Genomic DNA, 18725 nt, shown 5'->3' on the forward strand with positions numbered 1-18725 from the left:
ACAGCCCAACCACCCCTTTACTAAAGTTTCTTTTTTTAGGTCTATAGACATACAAATTTTAAAGGATTCAATTTTTCTTTCGATCACTGATTCAGTGACTAACTCATTTCACACAAGACACTCATTTGTCACCACCTTCTGGCATCACCAGAAATGGTCACTGAATCATTAAATGGATCTGAACGAATTTTGGTGAACGCAGTCAAATCACTCGAGCCAGCTAATTTTGCAATTATTTTGCAATATTTGAATCTTTAAAATACTACAAATATTAAAAGTAAATAATACGTATATATTAATACAATACTTATATCATACACTGTAATATATTAATACTGCACTGTAAGTGTTGGTTCTGTGCGTGCCACCTAATGACAGCTGTGTCCCCCCCACTTTTAAAATGACTGCTATGCCCCTGGGTGTAGATATCAGTTGAACATTGGAAAGTATTTGTGGTTTCTGAGAATTTATTGACCACTGAAAGATTTGCAGTTTTCTGTAAATGTTACGTCAGCATTTTTCCTTTATCGTGTTTTTTTAATATGATAGGAATCCTATTTACGGAGTAAGTTCTCAATCTGAGTCAATTCACAAAAAGTTCAAACCTTCCCTTAACAGTGGAGTTTAATAGACAAGATAACTGGATTACTGGCATTTAATCATTAACTAATTATGCTCTTTAAACATACATTATTTTGCTTTCATTTTTCCATAGAGATATTGGCATCTGTGCCAAAATTCTCTCTTCTTAAAAAGGAAAGAAATATCTGCTTCAAAGCAAACACAATTCATAGATACATTTTAGAGATTAATCATGAGACACGAAACACTGCACACAAGCATTACTTGTGCCAACAGCATGCAAAGAAAAGGAGTCATGTCAAAATTGAATAGCCTAAGGAAATGGAAGACCAAACCGATGAGGAAAAATGTTTTTGTGTTTGATTCCGTGAAATAAACAGGAGACGTACTATGAGTTTGCTCTTGCTCAGTGTTCCGCTCCTGGCAGCACTGAGGTGCACATGTTAAAAAGCATGCTTTATGCTTCTTTACTCCCTTTCTGACTTTGCGCCTCCTCTAATTGTGATGTCAAGTTCGAGATTGTCAGTGTAAGAGGAAAATGGGAGGGGCCTTTCTGTGAACTGATCAGAATGTTTGACCAATCAGAGGATTTCCCCCTCCCACTTTTCAACCTTCTCCTCCGCCTCTCCCTCTCACTGTCTGCACTGTATACACACACACAGGGGCAGGGAAAAGTGCAGGGCTGGGGACAGCGAGAAGGAAAAAAAAAACACAAGAAGCTTCTGGTTTTTCTTTCAAACATTCCCGCTGCATCATTGCAACATAAAAACCGGCGTTCCATGTGCACACACTCACACACACACTCTGGCACGCACAGTCGAGAAGGATCAACTAACATCAGCTTCTCCCGTCGCACCTGGGACACTTGAACAGAAGCACTCAGAAGGTGGTCTTCTCAGAACTTGAGAGAGAGTTTTGCTCTTAAGATCACAAACCCACATTCAGGTGTGGTGTGTGCTGAGAGCAGGTGAAGGAGGACCTGCCAGCACTACTTTCTCCCTGTCTCCCTTAGGTGTGTGCAAGGAGCTTCACCTGCCAGCTTCGCCCTGATGTCAAACGAGGAGTGCCGCTCGCCCATCGGCTTGGACTGCTGCAGCTGCTGTCTGGATCTGGCCAATGGCTGCGAGCCTGAGTCGGGCCAGCCGGGCCACACAAGTCTGGGCAGTCCCACTTCGATCAACCACTTCAGACAGCTACGGGACCAGCTTCACTTTCAGAACCTCAACACAGATAAGCTGAACAACATCATGAGACAGGACTCCCTGGAGTCGGTGGTCCGAGACCCATGCTACCTGCTCAATGAGGGCATCTGCAACAGCAACATTGACCAAACGATGCTATCCATTCTGCTGTTCTTCCACAGGTATGTGAAAAACATGCTTGAATATACACACCTGCTCTGGCAAACAATTTTGCACACACACACACCTAGCTCAGGCCATAAAAACCTTAAAAGGCTCCACAGCGGCCTTGATTGCAAGTTAATGACCAAAGCTAAAAGTGTTAGGAGCTTTTGATGCCAGGAACATTCAGTGGTTTTTAACTTATGTAATTCTAAAAACCTTGTGAGCAAGATTTTAGCTCCATAATAAAACTTTGTTATTAACTCATTGAACCAAATCTGTAATCTCATTTTAATGGGCTTAAGATGTATTAATTAATGAATTACTTATTAGCACTTATTCATTGCCAACCACGCGGCAACACTAAGAAATGTTACACAACCTCAATTTAAGCACTGAATGCTTCCCCTTATTTGCACTTCTTGATGTACTGTATGGTGATCAAAACAACATGAAAGGCCATGACTTTAAATGTAGCCCTTTTCAACTATGTTATTTAGGAACTAGGTGGCTCACAGACTCAGTAGGGTTTCAGGAATGTGTGGACTAGTATGAAGAACATGCCTTTGCGCAAACTTAAGAGGATCTTGAGTAAGTCCACCTTAAATGCACCCTTCAGTCCCAATTCAACGCATCAACTCAACATCCATCCAACGATTTTTATGCATATACTTTTGCTTGGTGCAGAAAGTACACATGGATTTTATTTTCATCCAATCCAAACTTACTTGTCTCCTTCGTTCAGTCAATTGGAGCAAAACACATGTTCTCTTAAACTATGGGCAATTTACATACCATGCTGTCATGGTCTTTCACCCCATAGCTGAACAAATTCCTACATATCTGTAATATTTAATGATCACAGCAGTTTCCAAAACAGATTTCAATGAGAAATCCCATAAACTGTAAACATTTGCCTGAATCTAGTTGCTTTCAGATTGTATACATAATGTTGAATTTTGGAATAAGATGACCGGTATTTGGCAGTTGTGTCTAATCAGGATCAAGCTCACTGCACATTTTCCCATGAAAACTTGCTCCCTAAACAGAAACGAAACATATATGGACACCAGGATATTTTGAGAAGTCAGATAGTGTTTGAAATGTTTAGTCTGCAGGAGAATTAGAATTGAGATCTACTAGCAAAATGGTCAGCTGAAGCCAGGTAAGAGGGAATTGATCTGTAACCAATTGATGCTTGCAGCCAGATGATAAGAATGCATTGTTATCATAACACAGCACCCTTTGGGTTTCACTTGCTTGGAAATCTGTGATTTTATGCCAACCTTGCAGAGATATTGGTTAAATATAAATAGCTAGCTAGCCAGTCATACTGTCTTAGGTGACGTTGACATTTTTCTCTGATAACAAGATCACATTGCTTTTCAAATTACTATCTCAAGATCTGACAAAAGAAGTAAAATTGGCTGACAACCATTCAACCTAAACATCAGCTCAAAATGTTAAGTCAGCAAATTATTTTTACTTTACTTGGGGATGTAAAATTCATATATAAAACAGCTATTGTGAATGAAAAGAAAAATAATCATAATGACTAATGAAATGAGTATGACATAACATTGTAATAAGATATATTGGATGTCAAAAAGGGAGTTGCCATAGCATCCTCCAGTAATAGTCCTACATCTCAAGCTACTGCATTTAGAAGAGTGAATATACAAAACACAAATGGACAACTATTTAAATAACCCTGGTGAATTGTGGTTTGATCTAAATATGGTGTAATCAGACTTAAGTTAATTAAGTTAACCATTTACAGTATATTTATAGTTTTCTATGAAATCCTATATGTAGCCGGTGGGTTGAAAATAATCTACACAGGATATAAAACTATTTTTTGGGGGTTTAATCTGATGGCTGTTAAAAAAAAAAAAAAAAAAAAAAAGTGGATGATGGGCTGTATTTAAAAAAAGAATGATACATTTCAGTACAATGAAACACAATAGAAAGGAAAAAATGAAAAATGAAAAACGGAAATGAAATATGGTACAACAAAATACGGTAGAGGCTAATGTTAAATGAAAATACAAACAGAGCATAAGCCTACCCATATGCTTCAGCATACATCATTTTAATACATGCTTATGTCATTCACAGCATTTTATACATTTAAGTACTTGCTTAAATCACTCAAAGCATTTTATGCATTTAACACATGCTAAAATCACTCAAAGTATTTTGCTTATTTTTTTTTATCAGGCTTTAAGGACATGTATAACGGTTTAAAAAATACCACTCATATTTTCACATATAACATGAATTATACTTATTCACTAAACTGGAAAACACTCTGGCCTGTAAATCATTTAAGTGAAGTATGATTAATACTAAATTTACATCTCCACACATGAAATCCATATGCATCCTTCAAAAATTATCCATAACAAACACTCAATTTTAAAATATGACTATTCTGAACACCTATTTAATGCAATTTATAAGCACTTTGTGTAAAATGTGATGTTTACCCAATAATTCTTAACCAGTGAACAAAACTGGGAGCTCTCTTGCACAATATACGTTCTCATGTTTCTAACCAGCACACATGCGCAACACAAGAGTGCCAGAAAGCAGGTGTCGCAAAACTCTGGTTCTTAAAGGGGCCACGTTAATTTATGACTAGAGTTATATGTCATGAAATTTCTCCTCTTGGCTACTTATACATGAATGTTCTGATTCTCAAAATACACTAAAGTTGTTGTTTTGCATCTGATTTCACTATCTGAGTTACAGCTGAGGTGTGCAATTTTTGAAATGTTAAAAGTCTTTCTCCTATCCCAGCTTAATATACAGAAAAACTAAAAGTAGCTATTCATATGTTGATTCCCTGAAAAGTTTAAAACAACATTTAAAACAAAACGTAACATAGCATAATTACATTATAGCATTGCTTTCTTTGTTTACTATTAAAAGATTGAAAGGTATCAATTCCTGCATCTCCTCTCTTCCTCTCCAAGCACCCAACATTACAACAATATTGGCCTACCTCTTTCCCTTTTTTAAGACTCCTAGTGTGCCAGTTAATGTTTAATCTACTTTATAGGGTGTCCTCAATTTTATACGTGGCAGTGAAAGGTTACAGTTTACATAATTAGCTTTTCTTTATGAGCAGTATGTCAGTATGTAAACATGAGCAATTAGTCTCTGACCAATGGCCCACTACTGTAAGACTTCACAGTCTCAGTTACTAAATCCACTGTTTCAAGAGTCCTCTGATCTAATACCATCAAATAACCATTGTCAGTCTGAATACTAGCCTGTACTTGCATTCCATGAAAGGAAAGGGAATTCTGTATTTTGTTGGCCTACTCTTTGCTATTGGATACTCTCAGCATACTTCAAATATTAACACTATAATGACTTGGGCATATGTTTTCTTTGTTCTCCTTAAATAATATTTCACATTTCATACTTTATCAATCCGTACAGACTCAATATTGATTTTTTTTCTTCACACAAAGGTTCTTGATATATGGAAAATGGAACACTGTGTTATTGATAGGAACAATGATAAGGAAGGTGAGTCTGTTTGAATTTAGGATACGAAGTAACAGAGGTCTTGCCAGCAAGTCCTGTTTGCTATACTCTCTGACATTTTTCTAAAATGCCAGTCTAATTACTTGATATGCAGAGAGGCAATTGAAAATTCCAAGCATGCATAGGCATAGACCCAGACAAGCGGAGCTGGGCAGCTAATTATAATATTGCGCTACAATGTCTTGGAGCCAGTGTTTGGGAATTGTCTATGGGATTTTAAAAGAAAGGTGTGTTTCTGTTGCCTTTCTGATGGAAATGACTGTGTTTGGTTAATATTTTAAACAAAATTAAAAATAAGGAGATTCAATTGTGCAAAATTAAATGTATGACACATAAACTCCCAGGACACCCAGGACATTTTCTAATGTAATCACACCCAAAATACAAATGCAGATTATGCAAAACATGCTAAAGTCCCTCCCAAACTTGATGAAAAGACACTATGCCAGATTTCTAGGTTAGGCCCCATTTGAGATGACGTGCAATGGCCCCAAAAAGTATTTGGGCACTTAAGCCACACCTAAAAAGTGATTAATGTCTTTGCATTATATATTTGATCTACTGTATATAAATTACATATCACTCTTTGGTCATTTACATATTTTAGTAAATAAAAGTGTAACATTTCACACATCACTTTCGAGCTATCCATTCAAGTAATGCAATCCATGTTTTTTTTTTATTTTTTTTTTTTATGAATATGCCCTACTGAAGTTAGTGGACACATGGCCCATAGAGAGCTATTGAAGATGTGCTTCAATTGGAGTCTATGGCAGATTCTTGTATCATGATATTTTTGGGGAGAAAAGAGTTCATTGGATGAGAGGCTTCAAACATGTAATTTTGGGTCTCACCCAGACACCATACATGTAACACATTTATTTCAGCTTTCGTATATGATATTTACGTATTTTGTTTTCATTTCCTGGCTACGCCCTTGTTTTCAAGTGAAACATTTCACAAAATGATGCAAGCCTTGCCCAGAGACTGACCCAATATCCCTCCTCACTGACCAAACCGTCTGATTGACAAAAAAAAAAAAAAAAGCCAAAATTCAGAACTGTTCGTTCTCAATCCTCTGTCCCAAAGTGAGATTTTTTTTGGCTGTTTCTTAAAAAAAAATTGGCAAGAACATACAGTGGAATATCTGTTATGTTAAACGATTCAATCAGAACTGCATGTCCACACACACACACATACAAATGAAATAACTTAAATGGTCACACATCTTGCAGCATAGAAGATAGAGCCACTAGTGCTAATAAAAGGCATCCAGCACATCACATGAGGAAAGAGAGAGGTTTGGATAAGGCCATAATAAGCTAATACTCGCCACATGAGAGCTCGAGAGATTTTTTTTTTCTCAAGACATTGAAGACTTGATGGAGCAGAGACTTGAGCAACCTAGATTAATATGAGCAGTAGCATATGCCAAAAAAATAAATAAAAATAAAACATTTATAAAAAAATACTCCTTACTAACAATCAACCTCTGTCTGCAGCCAAGTCTATGATACCTCACACAGAGGACAAAAACATATAACAGGATGGAACCATATTTTGAGAGATCCTCCTAAAGCCTGCTGGTTATTTGCCATAAGGGAACATGTAGCAGACTGTTAAATGAAAGGCTGCGGGGTCATGAGGGTTTCAGTGGTTTTGGCTGAGTGGTCTTTTCTTTAAAGTTGTTTTGAGAAAGTCAGACTGATTCTGCAGTGTAAGGGTGAAGAAATCAAGGCTTGGATACTCTGAGGGTTATTCCCATTCATTCCCCAGCTCTCACAAGCCCATTTATTTGACACGGTCATTACTATAAAGGAGTACATCACACCACAATCTGAAGACATGCTGGCCACTCCCAGTTGTGTCAACAGAAACAGGAACACTTCAATAAGACTTCTGTTAAGAGTACTATTTCAAAAGAACAGCAAGAATTTGAATGCTGATTTGATCACATTTCCAAACCATTGAAATGGAAGCAGAGACTAAAATATGTGGAAAATCTGAATGCAATGCTGTGATATGCCATAATTAAGATCTTTTTTTGTGTAGTTTACCCTATATTTCCAAAGGAGCATATAAAAGGGACATTTCATCCAAAAATCAATTACTCACCCTCATGTTTTTCCAAACCCATTTAACTTTCTTCTGTGGAAAACAAAAGGAGATGCTAGGCAAAATTGTAGTCTCAGTCACTATTCACTTTCATCGTAAGGCAAAAAAGATGCAATGAAAGTGAATGGGGGACTGATGTTATCATTCTGCCCTTAGGCAGAATCTCCATTTGTGTGTCACAGAAGAACAAGGTGTACAAGGGTGAGTAAATGATGACAAAAATTTTATTTTTTGAGTGAAAAACTATCCCTTTAAGTTAGGTCTGCAATAAGAGAATAGTCAACAGGTGTCATCAATTTTCCCTGTTATGAATATAAAGCTTGAATTGATAATGTCTAAGCTGAATGAGGTGCAGTCTTTAGATGTGAAGCGTTCAATTCTGCAGCTGGTCTGAAAATTAAAGCGCCATGGAGCTCATGCTGTGAGAACAAGTCATTTGCATTGATGATTCTGATTATGCCAACCACACATGCAGTTCTGAGTGTACCGAATGCTATCTTTAACACAAGCTGTTTGTAATAAATGACTTTCAGCCAGTAGATGGGATATTGTAATAGAATGCAACAGGTGGATCCAGTTTCATAATGACTTAACTGGTCAATTGTCTGCATGGCAGAGGCTTGTCCAGTAATTTACTTTTCCTAGTCAGACAAACAAGCACAGAGGTGTATAATATCCATTTAACTGACTGGCTGAATAGAAACATTGTTGTGACTGGGCTGGTGGAGGGTTGACAGTGAGCTAGAGGCAGGGGGCCAGCCTGGGCTTTGTTGTCTGGTATAAGGTGCTCCTGTTCCCAGAAAAATGGTTCAGGGTACTAACAGGCACTGTCTGCAAGCCCACGCAGCACTGGCATTCACTGATCCAGAGCAGACATGCTATAGCCAAAACACAAATATGCTTATTGAAGGCACTGGTGTGCCTTAGAGTCCATGACCTGGGACAACAGGTCTAAATTACTTTCTTTTTTCAATGGAACACAAAAGGAGATGGTATGCAGAATGTTAGTCATAGTCACCATTAAATTTTATTGCATCTTTTTCCCACACATTGAAAGTGAATGGTGACTGAGGCTAACATTCAGCCTAAGATCTCCTTTTGTGTTCCACACAAGAATGAAACTCACACAGGTTTGGATGTCTACTAGATTTTGGGTCTACTACCCCTTTAAATCAGGCAGATAGTTTGCTGTTATATAATCTAACAGGGACCAAATAATTGCAGACATGACTATTATTACAAAGCACAAAGTTGCTGCTGGAAGATAACCTTATGTAGTGAGGGTTGCAGTCCCAAATTCTCAAGTCCACAGTACTAGCGGAGAGGTCAAAGCAGTTGTTTGTGAAATAAAATGGTCCTGATAGCTTGTGAAATAGCTTCATGGGGTCACAGTTTGTTGACTTGATAAAACACTCTTTTGGATGGCTTCAGTGGTGTTTACCTAAGGGTAAAATGGAAGTCTGAACATGTTGAAGTCGCTGCCGAGGCAGACATAATAGCATTCAATTGCAGACATGCGGGATGACAGGTTAATTAAATCTGCTGTAGACAACGTAAAGTCATTGCTGTGAACAGTGAGGGGCATCTTACTCTATTGTTCAGTATTCATGCAAGTCATTTTACATTAATTGGCTTACAAATCCAGAAAATCAATGATTGTTAGACTCACAACCTCTGAAAAGGTCTGTTACTAGAAGATTTGATCTCATCCAAGGCATTCATTTTAATGACCTCAAAGCAAGGGGTCAAAGTTTGGCCGGTTAGCATGGCCCAGTTAAGGGGCGGTCATACTTGAGAATGCTATTTTTTTCAGACAACACAAAGGACCAGGACATGATGTCTCACGGGAGGGCTTCTAGTGTAAATAAAAAATACTTGCAATATGCATTCTTTGTATTGTGCCAAGAGGTCTACTTATGACATCACTTGAGTTAGGTTTGCCTAACTTGACCTTTTGCACGCAGATGAATATGGAATTTCTTTGCATGAGCTTGCGTTTCATTGATGGAGATTCAAAGGGCATGCATTCTGACAAAATAATCTTTTTGCAAGCAACACAGCAATCGCAAATACTTCAGTACATTATAGTAGATGTTTACAGTGCCAGAGTTTTTGAAAGGCTCTTACAAGCTTGAAATGGACATTTTTTTCCCTGTTAGCTGCCTTTAACGGATTGCTTTCTCCAGGTACAGTATATTATAGACTTCATTGCCTCAAAGGTCTTCGAATGAAATAACTTGCCAACACTTTTAAACCTTGCATTATGCCCTGGAAAGAACAAACAATGGTGTGCCTACACATTCTGACCAGTGAATTTCCATGACGTTTTCATTGCTGAATAAGGATTTTGTAAAAATTTTAAAGAGCACACTCACAAAGAGCAATTTTGAGCATAGCATAATTTCTTATGAAATGTAATTACTATAACATTTATATTCACTATAAATTTGACTTTTGCATGATTTCTTAAGATTTATCTAATTTCCATGATATTTTTCAGGCCTAGAAATATATATTTACCTTGAAACAAACTTCAGTCATTTCACGTAGTCTCAGAATAAATCAAATTGACAGGGTGGACAGATGGAATAGAGGCTATTTAAGGAACTATGCATTTGGATGAAAAAAGAAAGGGGTGTCACATTAATTTATGGCAGATAATGGTATATGCTATTTACACCCCAGTGCAAATAGTGGCAGATATTGTTTACACCAACCCTGGTGCAAATAATGGTAGATACTAATTGCACCCTGGTGCAAATGTGTCAGATGTTAGTTGCACCATGGTGCAAATAATGTTGTATGCTATTTACACCCCGGTGTAAATATTGGCAAATATTATTTGCATCCCAACCCCTGTGCAAATAATGGTAGATTCTAGTTACACCCTGGAGCAAATAGTGTCATATACTAACATACAGTATGGGCATCACTGCACCAGGTTTATTGTGTTTATTTAGAGTCCCACAGACACACTACATCAACCCCTACCTCTAAACCTTACCTTAACCTTACCTTAGAAAAAATAACCTTGCTTTTACTACAGTAACCATGGTATTACCATGATATTTTGTTGTAAATGTACAGTTACACCGTGGTGCAAATAGACACCATTAATTTATACATTTCCACCTATGCTAGCATCACTTGTTTGTGAGCAACTCCATTTGGATTGATATGGCTGTCATAAGTATGAGTTGTTCATAGGATGATACAAGTTGCTTGCCCTTAGTGTCTCATCCGTTCACACCCCAGCAACGACGTCCATTGAGATAATGAGAGAACCTGTCAACAGCCCTCTTCAGCGTTTGCCCTTGTTACATCAGTGCCTGGGAGTCAATGTGAGCTGACTCACCAATCAGAATCTGTGCACCATGACTGAGCCATTGGTATTAGAGTGGTACAACATGACCTACATGGCCAACACTGTGCTGTTTGTAAACAAGTAAACAATGCTTCAAGGATTACATCAATTCGAGTCACAAGCAACTCATTTTACTCATAGATCTCCCTTTATAAATCTGCATAATGTACATCACAGGTGTTTTCATTTAATCCCAGTGTTGTATGGTCAAGGACACAATATTTTCCTATCAATCAGTGATGGAGACCTGTGTTTTTCCATTGCGCTAGCCCATAAGATTAACCCTGACAAGCCATGGTTCATTATGGGTTTGGCTTGGCTGGTCTGGAACACAACGTTCTTCTAAACGCCTATGGGGTGAATGAATCAGCCCACTATAAGAGCTTATTCTGGATAAAGCTTCTCCACAGGGCTGTTGCATGCATTCAAATAATATCTCATAGCTCTACTGTATTCTCCTCATGGACTTTGCCCTGTATTCTCTAGTAACATGTTATTAAACAGAGATAGTCATCTTGCAGGGTTAGGAAACTCTTGGGCATGTGCACAGCAGGTTGCTACAAAGTATGTGTGGCGTGCAGCCATGCAATGAACAATTTTCTGTCCTAAACAGCCTCTCCACTGTAAACACTCTCTTCATAGGAAGGTTAATTATAGGAACTTGGTTTCTAAAATCACCAGTCTCATGCAACGCAACTAAGACCATATTTTAACATGTAAAAAAGGCTGAGATTGTTTTGGGTGCATAAAGTTGCCATACTTAAGTTTTATTCTACTTTTGTTGACAGTCATATATTGTCATACAATGTTGTGAACTTTCAGTCTTTTAAACAAGACATACAATGCTTGTCTAATGTGTATTATATAGTGTACGATGTGCATATGTGAATAGAATCTGTGGCAATAATCTTAGCTGTTTAGCTTTATGTTCTCGTTCCAGTCAGGAATTGTGGATATGGTATGGATGCCACCCGCATCTACTTTGATTATATTGATAACATATTGTACATAGAGCAGTTTTGTTACAGAAACACAAAAACATTTCCTTCCATATCTTAAAAAAACAAACACAAAACAAAACAAAAAACAAGAGTTTATTTTCCCAAGCCCAAAGAAGCATGTAAATCATTATAAAGGTCAGTCTCGATGAAAGCAAGGCGCTGGTGCTTTAGCAGAGCTTTTTTGGGAAGAGATGTTGACAAACTGTTAAACAGTGCTATTACTTAAAGGCTTTTGTGAGATTTATGGTTTGATGTTATCACTTCTCCAAGACAGAGAAGGCAGAAACATACTCAAAACACTATGATTCATCAGGCTTTATTCTTCATGATCCACTTTGAGACCATATTTGCACGAACAACCGTAGGTGGTTCTTAGGTAATCTTCCTCTCCTTTTACTGGAAACATTCAGAGAATCCTGGAAACACTTTGCAAGGTTCCTTTGCCAATATTCTATCCAATATTCTATTGCAGTAGCCTGCATTGTCTTTTAATTTTTATTGGCTCCATCACTCACTAAGAAATGACAACCAAGTTCAATCTGGGGTTTCCCTTAAACTGGACAAGGTTGATCAAGCCAGTAATTGAAAGAGTATGTTCTTGCTATAAAGAATTAGAATTAGAGGGATAGTTAATTAGTATTATTATTAATTAGTTAAAATTAAAGGGATAGAGACTTTTCCTTGAACAGGAAACATTCTCTTACATTCTGTATATAGCCATGTGATAATAAAAGTCTTTAATGTATTAAGAGTGCCATGGTTATTTAGCTTTTTTTGTCATTTATTTTTGAATACATGAGTTTTAATAGAAGAATTAATGTAAGTGCTTTTATAAAATAACAAGCTTCACATTTCTGCCTTCAAACCATCCAAAAATTGGCCCAATTCACTTCCATTGTAAAAGCCTCACTGTAACCTCGATTTGTACTTTTTATTTTAAAGAAAAGGAGGAGCGAGTAAAAATGAAATGTTGTAATAATCAACATTATGCCACAAATGCTGTCGATTGAGCTTAACTTGTATTGAACACAAAATCTTCCTTTAAGGAAAATACTTTGAGATATTTTTAATGGTAAACAAGATAAAGATACTGAGTAAGAAAATATTTTTTCCAGTGTTGGCACTAATTATCAGTGCCATTTACAACATTTGCAGCCGCATTCTTTCTGCTGAGATGTCACTGAGCAAAGCATCATCAATAGATGGTCTGCTTTTAACAAGCAAATAGACAAATAAGTAAACAGAACTGAACTCTGGCACAGGCTAATGTAACTTATAGGAAGCTCTGCCAAAAATCAAAGGCACAGGGAACAGGAATTTGAAACATGCTGCTCTCAGCCTTGTCCAACAGGGCAACTGGGTTCTTGTTGGACTTAAACCACAGAACTGTGGCCCAAATTTGAAACTCCTAGGGCCCACAATTCATGCTATGACATTTGTAAGAGAACCGGGCTGCTCAGATGTCAAATAAGAGCAAAGAATGTTCTAGTCTTCACATTGACTAGTACATAGACAACTTGCCAGCTTTTGTTTTCTGTGGGGTAAATATATGACTGACAAATAAGGTGATGTAATTTATATATACCATATAGCATATAGTTGTATCTTGGTACACAAGTTTGCATTCAAGATGAGACCTTGTTGTTTACATCTTCTTCTGGTAACACTTTACAATAAGGTTTCATTTGTTAATATAAGTGAATAACATTAGCTGAAATGAAATAACAATGAACAATAATTTTACAGCAATCTTGGTTATTGTTAATTTCAACATACTGTACATAATACATTTATAAAATTAAAAGTTGTATTAGTTAACATTAGTGCACTATGAACTAACATGTACTAACAATAAACAATTGTATTTTTATTAACTAACGTCAAAAAGATTAATAAATGCTGTAAAAAATATGTTGCTCATTGTTTTTTAATGATACCGATTGCATTAACTAATGTTAACAAATGGAGACTTATTGTAAAGTGTTACCCTTCTTTTTGGTGTTTACTAATAACAGTTACATCACCAGAGCTGTATCTCCAACAGACGACACCTGAGAGTCAAAAAATAGACTTGTATGAGAGAAATGTGTTGTCATGTTAATGGACTATATCTGTTACTCTAGTTTGCATATTCTTGTTTCTGGAGTTGACTGATTGAGCTATGATGGATGCAGACCTGTGAAAAATTAGTATGTAACAGTACTATACATTTTTTTCAAAGAAACTCAGTCAACAAATATGAAAGACCTTAGACATTGGCATTCTCAGAACCATCAACAATTTTGACTCAGATGAAGTGATAGTATAGCATAATTTAATATAATTACAACTATATTCAACTACAGTATGCAACTGAAAGGCATAGAGCACATTGGTCAATGTCATGTTATGGATTTCATTTTAGCTTCAACATTATATGTCCAACGTATAATCAATCCTTTTGAATTATGGGCAAATGTCTATAGTAGACATTCAGAGCACATTGAAATTCAAGAGGACGTTATCTTTCAGGTTTTTAAGTGTTGCCATGGTCACCTGGGGAACCATGGGTGAAAGCCCATAGGGAGCTTTTGTTCCCCTCAATTAGTATTCAAGAATAAGTTTCTTCCATTCAACGTCCTGGCCAAGCGCAATTTGCAAAAGGTCACTTGTATAGAACAGATTAAATAAAGTGTGCGCCATAAGCTGATCTAGATATAAGAGGCTAATGATTTTCCATATGTCAGCAATTTCAGTCCTGATGGGAGACAGCTTTGAAAGAGGATAAAGTTGCAATGATTCTTACATTTGAAGCATTTGGGTGGCTGATGCATAATGTGGCCATTGACTTTTAAAAAAAAAAGTTTATATCTTAGGTCCTGTAACTAGTCACCATTTCTTTTAAGTTTTCATCATTATTAAACGTCTTTATTCGTTTATTTTAAATGTTCCTGCAGTGTGACAAAATAATTTTTAATAGTAAATACCAGAGACTCTAGCCCTAGATGGAGCACTTGAATTAAAATTAATGGAAAAAATTAGAACACCCAATATGGCGGATGAAGAAAATGAAGTCCCACCTTACAGCTAAAAGAGCCAATCACCTTTTAGATACAGGCATCACCTGTCAGTCAGCTGGAGAACACGCATATGCATAAGCATTTTTAGCGTGGTCTGAGCTAAAGAAGCACAAATTATGAGACCATTGTTGTCAGATTTTACTGTTGATTTAAAAAAAATTCTTTGATCGTAATCTTGACCACCCATTTTGGATATTTCAGTCTTTCCCCATTCAAGTAGATAGGAGCTGTACTTTTATGCATAGAAAATAGCTGCCCTGGAGCATTCCCAAGATGGCGGCCGAGTGGACTGACTTGGAAGGGACTTTGTAAATACTCCATGTAGTCTCTCAATTATTATGAGGTCATAAAAGCTGTATGTATAATTTTTATATAAAAAAATAATAATAATTTTAAAATGTAAAAAAAAAAAAAAAAAACACAACCCCTTTATCCTCAAAATATTTAACATAAATTACATATACAGTATTTAAAGCACAACTCATTTAATTATACATATTGATTTGAGTAGAAATCCAAAATAAGTCTTGCTTTGTATACTGCCACCTTGTCTTTTTATTAAAGGCGTTGAAAGTAAGTATGTTTTGAGTCATTTACCTAAAGAACTGGGAGTACAGCCAAGTCCACTATCAAAGGAAACACTGCACAACAACAGCCGTGAAAGCCCTCCCTCCCCACATCTTTCTCTTCCTCATTTTTTTTCATTTCCCCCTTTCAATGTGCTCTCTCTGTCTCTCTAGCTCTGCTTCTGTCTTTAACTCTCTCTAGAACTCTCACTCACACAGAGAGACAATCAGATTGGAAAGAGACACAGGACATCCTCCTGACATTCGGAAAAGAAATATATTTGCACTGCCCACACTTAAGCTTATTTTAGGATTAATCATCATATACAAATATGCAATACAAAATAGCAACATTTACAACAACAAAAATATATGTAACCAAATTAATAAAGTCATGCTTTTACTGGATATACAGTGGCCCCAAACATTTTGGGATACTTAAGTCACACTTAAAATGTATGACTGTTTATGCATAATAGCCTACTGTTCAACAAAATAACACGGTGGCATTTATTTGAACAAAATATAACACTAACACACTTTTCAAGCTAAAGATAAAAAAAGTAGTTTGTTAGGTTTCAAATGATAAAATAATAGATATCTTTGTATTTATATATTACATAGGTATTTGGACACTTTCTGGTTATCAGTTGTTCATGGAAAATGTCCGTAGTTTATGTGATGAACTCCCCCTGTGATTACTCTGTTAATTTTAGAGAAACTGACTTTACACACCCAATAAAAATGATCTTGCTTCAAAATTGCAAAATTAGCTCGCAAAAGTGAATTAAGGTATGTGGTCTAGCATCATTTGTTTCCAGATGCCACTTGGTTTGATATTTTGTTTTCGAATGCAATGCAATTCATGCATTGTAAATGTGCCTCAAGTGTCAAAATACTTTTTTGGGCCACTGTACGTAAATGTGAAAAACAACTGGTGCATGGAAACTCCTGGAAACTTTTATTTTTTTTACAAACACTTGTGGAGGCTCCCCAGAGAAGCTAAAAAAAGTTGTCAGGGTCTTGAAATACACAGTGTTAACAACTAATAATAGGGCCAGTCCTAGCCAGCTTCCTTGTTGTCCTCATGTGGGGATCATGTATAGTCACATCCTGTGGTCTGTTTACTTGGGAATGCTTTCTGAGAACCTCCTGGTCACCATGTTTGTGTCGCAGCACAGTTTGAAGTGAACCACTCACGAAGTCTCTCTTTCGAATCTCCCCCACAGTCAAAAGAATGAAGATTAATGTTTTATAAGGTGGCGTGAGTGCAGTCTGAAGAATTTTATCTGGCAACAGAGCATGCAATGGCACACCTTTTAAAGCAGCTCAATGGTGACACTTCTAACAGTGAGCAAAGGTATCACAAAGTGACTCACTTTGTTCTAACCCTGCAGGTACTTTCAGTGTCACACCACACATAACACCTTTGCTCATGCCAGAAAAAGCTTAGAGCCAGACAACAGGCAAACACTTGCAGACATGCAAAACATGGATCAGGGAGGGGTGCATGCAAAACAGAACTCATACTCCAGACAGGGTGAGCTTAGTATGTAGACAATTGCTGAAGAAAGCATGACCTTCAAAATCGAGCATGCGCTATGCAACTCAGAATGAAAGGAATGTTTTTTAGGTCCAACTAAAGATGCTAGAGCACATTTAAGAAATGACAGTTATGTTGCAATCTGCTATGCAAGGGGTGGTCCTGCCTTTATCAAGAGTTAATTCCAGTCCTCAAGCACTCCACTCCTTTGTTTTTGTCCCGTGGTGGAGGTGTCATTGCGTGCATGGTGCAACGATTGGCAAATCACACCATATTTGAGAATGTTAATAGGATTTATCTGTAAGCTCTTAGAAAAAATCTTGTTATGCTGATGTTGTGTTTAAGGAATTGTTCAGCCAAAAACAAAAATTATGTCATAATTTACTCACCTTATTGTTGTTCCAAACCCATTTGACTTAAGATTTTAGGCAGAAAATTAGCCTCAATCACCATTCATTTGTATGCAAAAAGACCAAAATTGTGCCAAACATCACCTTTTCACGGATGAAAGAAAGTCAAATGGGTAAGAAACAACATGAGGTTGAGCAAATGATGAAAAAAATGTCATTTGTGGGTGAACTGTACCTTAAATGCCACAGAGAACATGACAAATATATTTGTAAAAGTTTCCTTCAGCATTCCTCTGGGTGTGGCAGGTTCACAGTGTTCACTGTTATGTAAAACCATGCCTGTGTGCCTGCATATCTTAAAATAACTATCAAAGTAGAATCTTAAAAAGGAATATGAACATGAATAAGGGCCATACAGAGATATCAGTTTCTATACAAATGGAAAAGGTTTGATAATGACACCTAGTGTGAGCATATTTCTTGTTGATCTTTCACTGTTTTGCCATATATTGGAGCAGAGCACTGATACCCAGTGAGAACTAGAAAAACAGCTTTTTTTTAAATTTTAATGGAAAATGCCAATAAAAAGCCACGTTTTATTATGCTAATTATGATTATGTTTCATAATTATCACAGACACTGACTTAGAGCCAAGAAAAACGCAAGCAAATGCACCACACTTGCTTGTGTCATTTCTATTTGCATTAGCCTGAGAAAGGCTTTCCACTTGTTGTTACAGTGCCAAGAACTGCAAACAATATCTCAAAAGATACATTCTCAATGGCATCTTTTTCAATCCTTTGTATTTGGAGTTTGCAGAGGAGAGTAAAACTTTTGCATACTAATGTGCCCTTGGTCCCCAGAATTTACCTACAAAGCTCCTCTCATTATGCATGCTAGATAATCTGAGATCATTTTAGGCCACTAGTCAACCTTAATCAAATTCAGAAAAGCCTTGTATCGTGCTGTTGTGGGGTTACATATGCTGTTCACCTCCCCTGACTCCTCTGAACATTGCGTGTTTCTGGAGCAGTGGCAGCGCGCCAGCATATCACAATTTTTTGGACAACTTTCTCAAGTCTGACTAGGCTCCTAGATTGTTATGGAGATATGATGACAGCTACTTGGCTCAAATGCTGCCTACGTGTAAAAGTCCCGCACATCAGATACCAACATCTCTGCTTCGTTCAGTTGACCTATGCATTTCTCTCCGAATGGCTGACTCTGATCAGAGCTTTTACGTC

At 37.0% G+C, this 18725-nt stretch overlaps 1 protein-coding gene across 1 annotated transcript in view; it reads left to right on the plus strand.

Annotated features, from left to right (window-relative positions):
- The first annotated feature begins 1231 nt into the window (after window positions 1-1231).
- Window positions 1232-18725, plus strand: part of LOC127418383 (TSC22 domain family protein 3-like) — a 31290-nt gene continuing 13796 nt past the window's right edge. The window contains exon 1 of the mRNA XM_051659028.1: window positions 1232-1945. Coding sequence (XP_051514988.1) covers window positions 1632-1945 — 314 coding nt within the window. The 5' untranslated portion in view covers window positions 1232-1631. The remainder of the gene's footprint in view (window positions 1946-18725) is intronic.

This window comes from Myxocyprinus asiaticus, chromosome 27, assembly GCF_019703515.2.
Source record: "Myxocyprinus asiaticus isolate MX2 ecotype Aquarium Trade chromosome 27, UBuf_Myxa_2, whole genome shotgun sequence".
NCBI classification, from domain to species: domain Eukaryota; kingdom Metazoa; phylum Chordata; class Actinopteri; order Cypriniformes; family Catostomidae; genus Myxocyprinus; species Myxocyprinus asiaticus.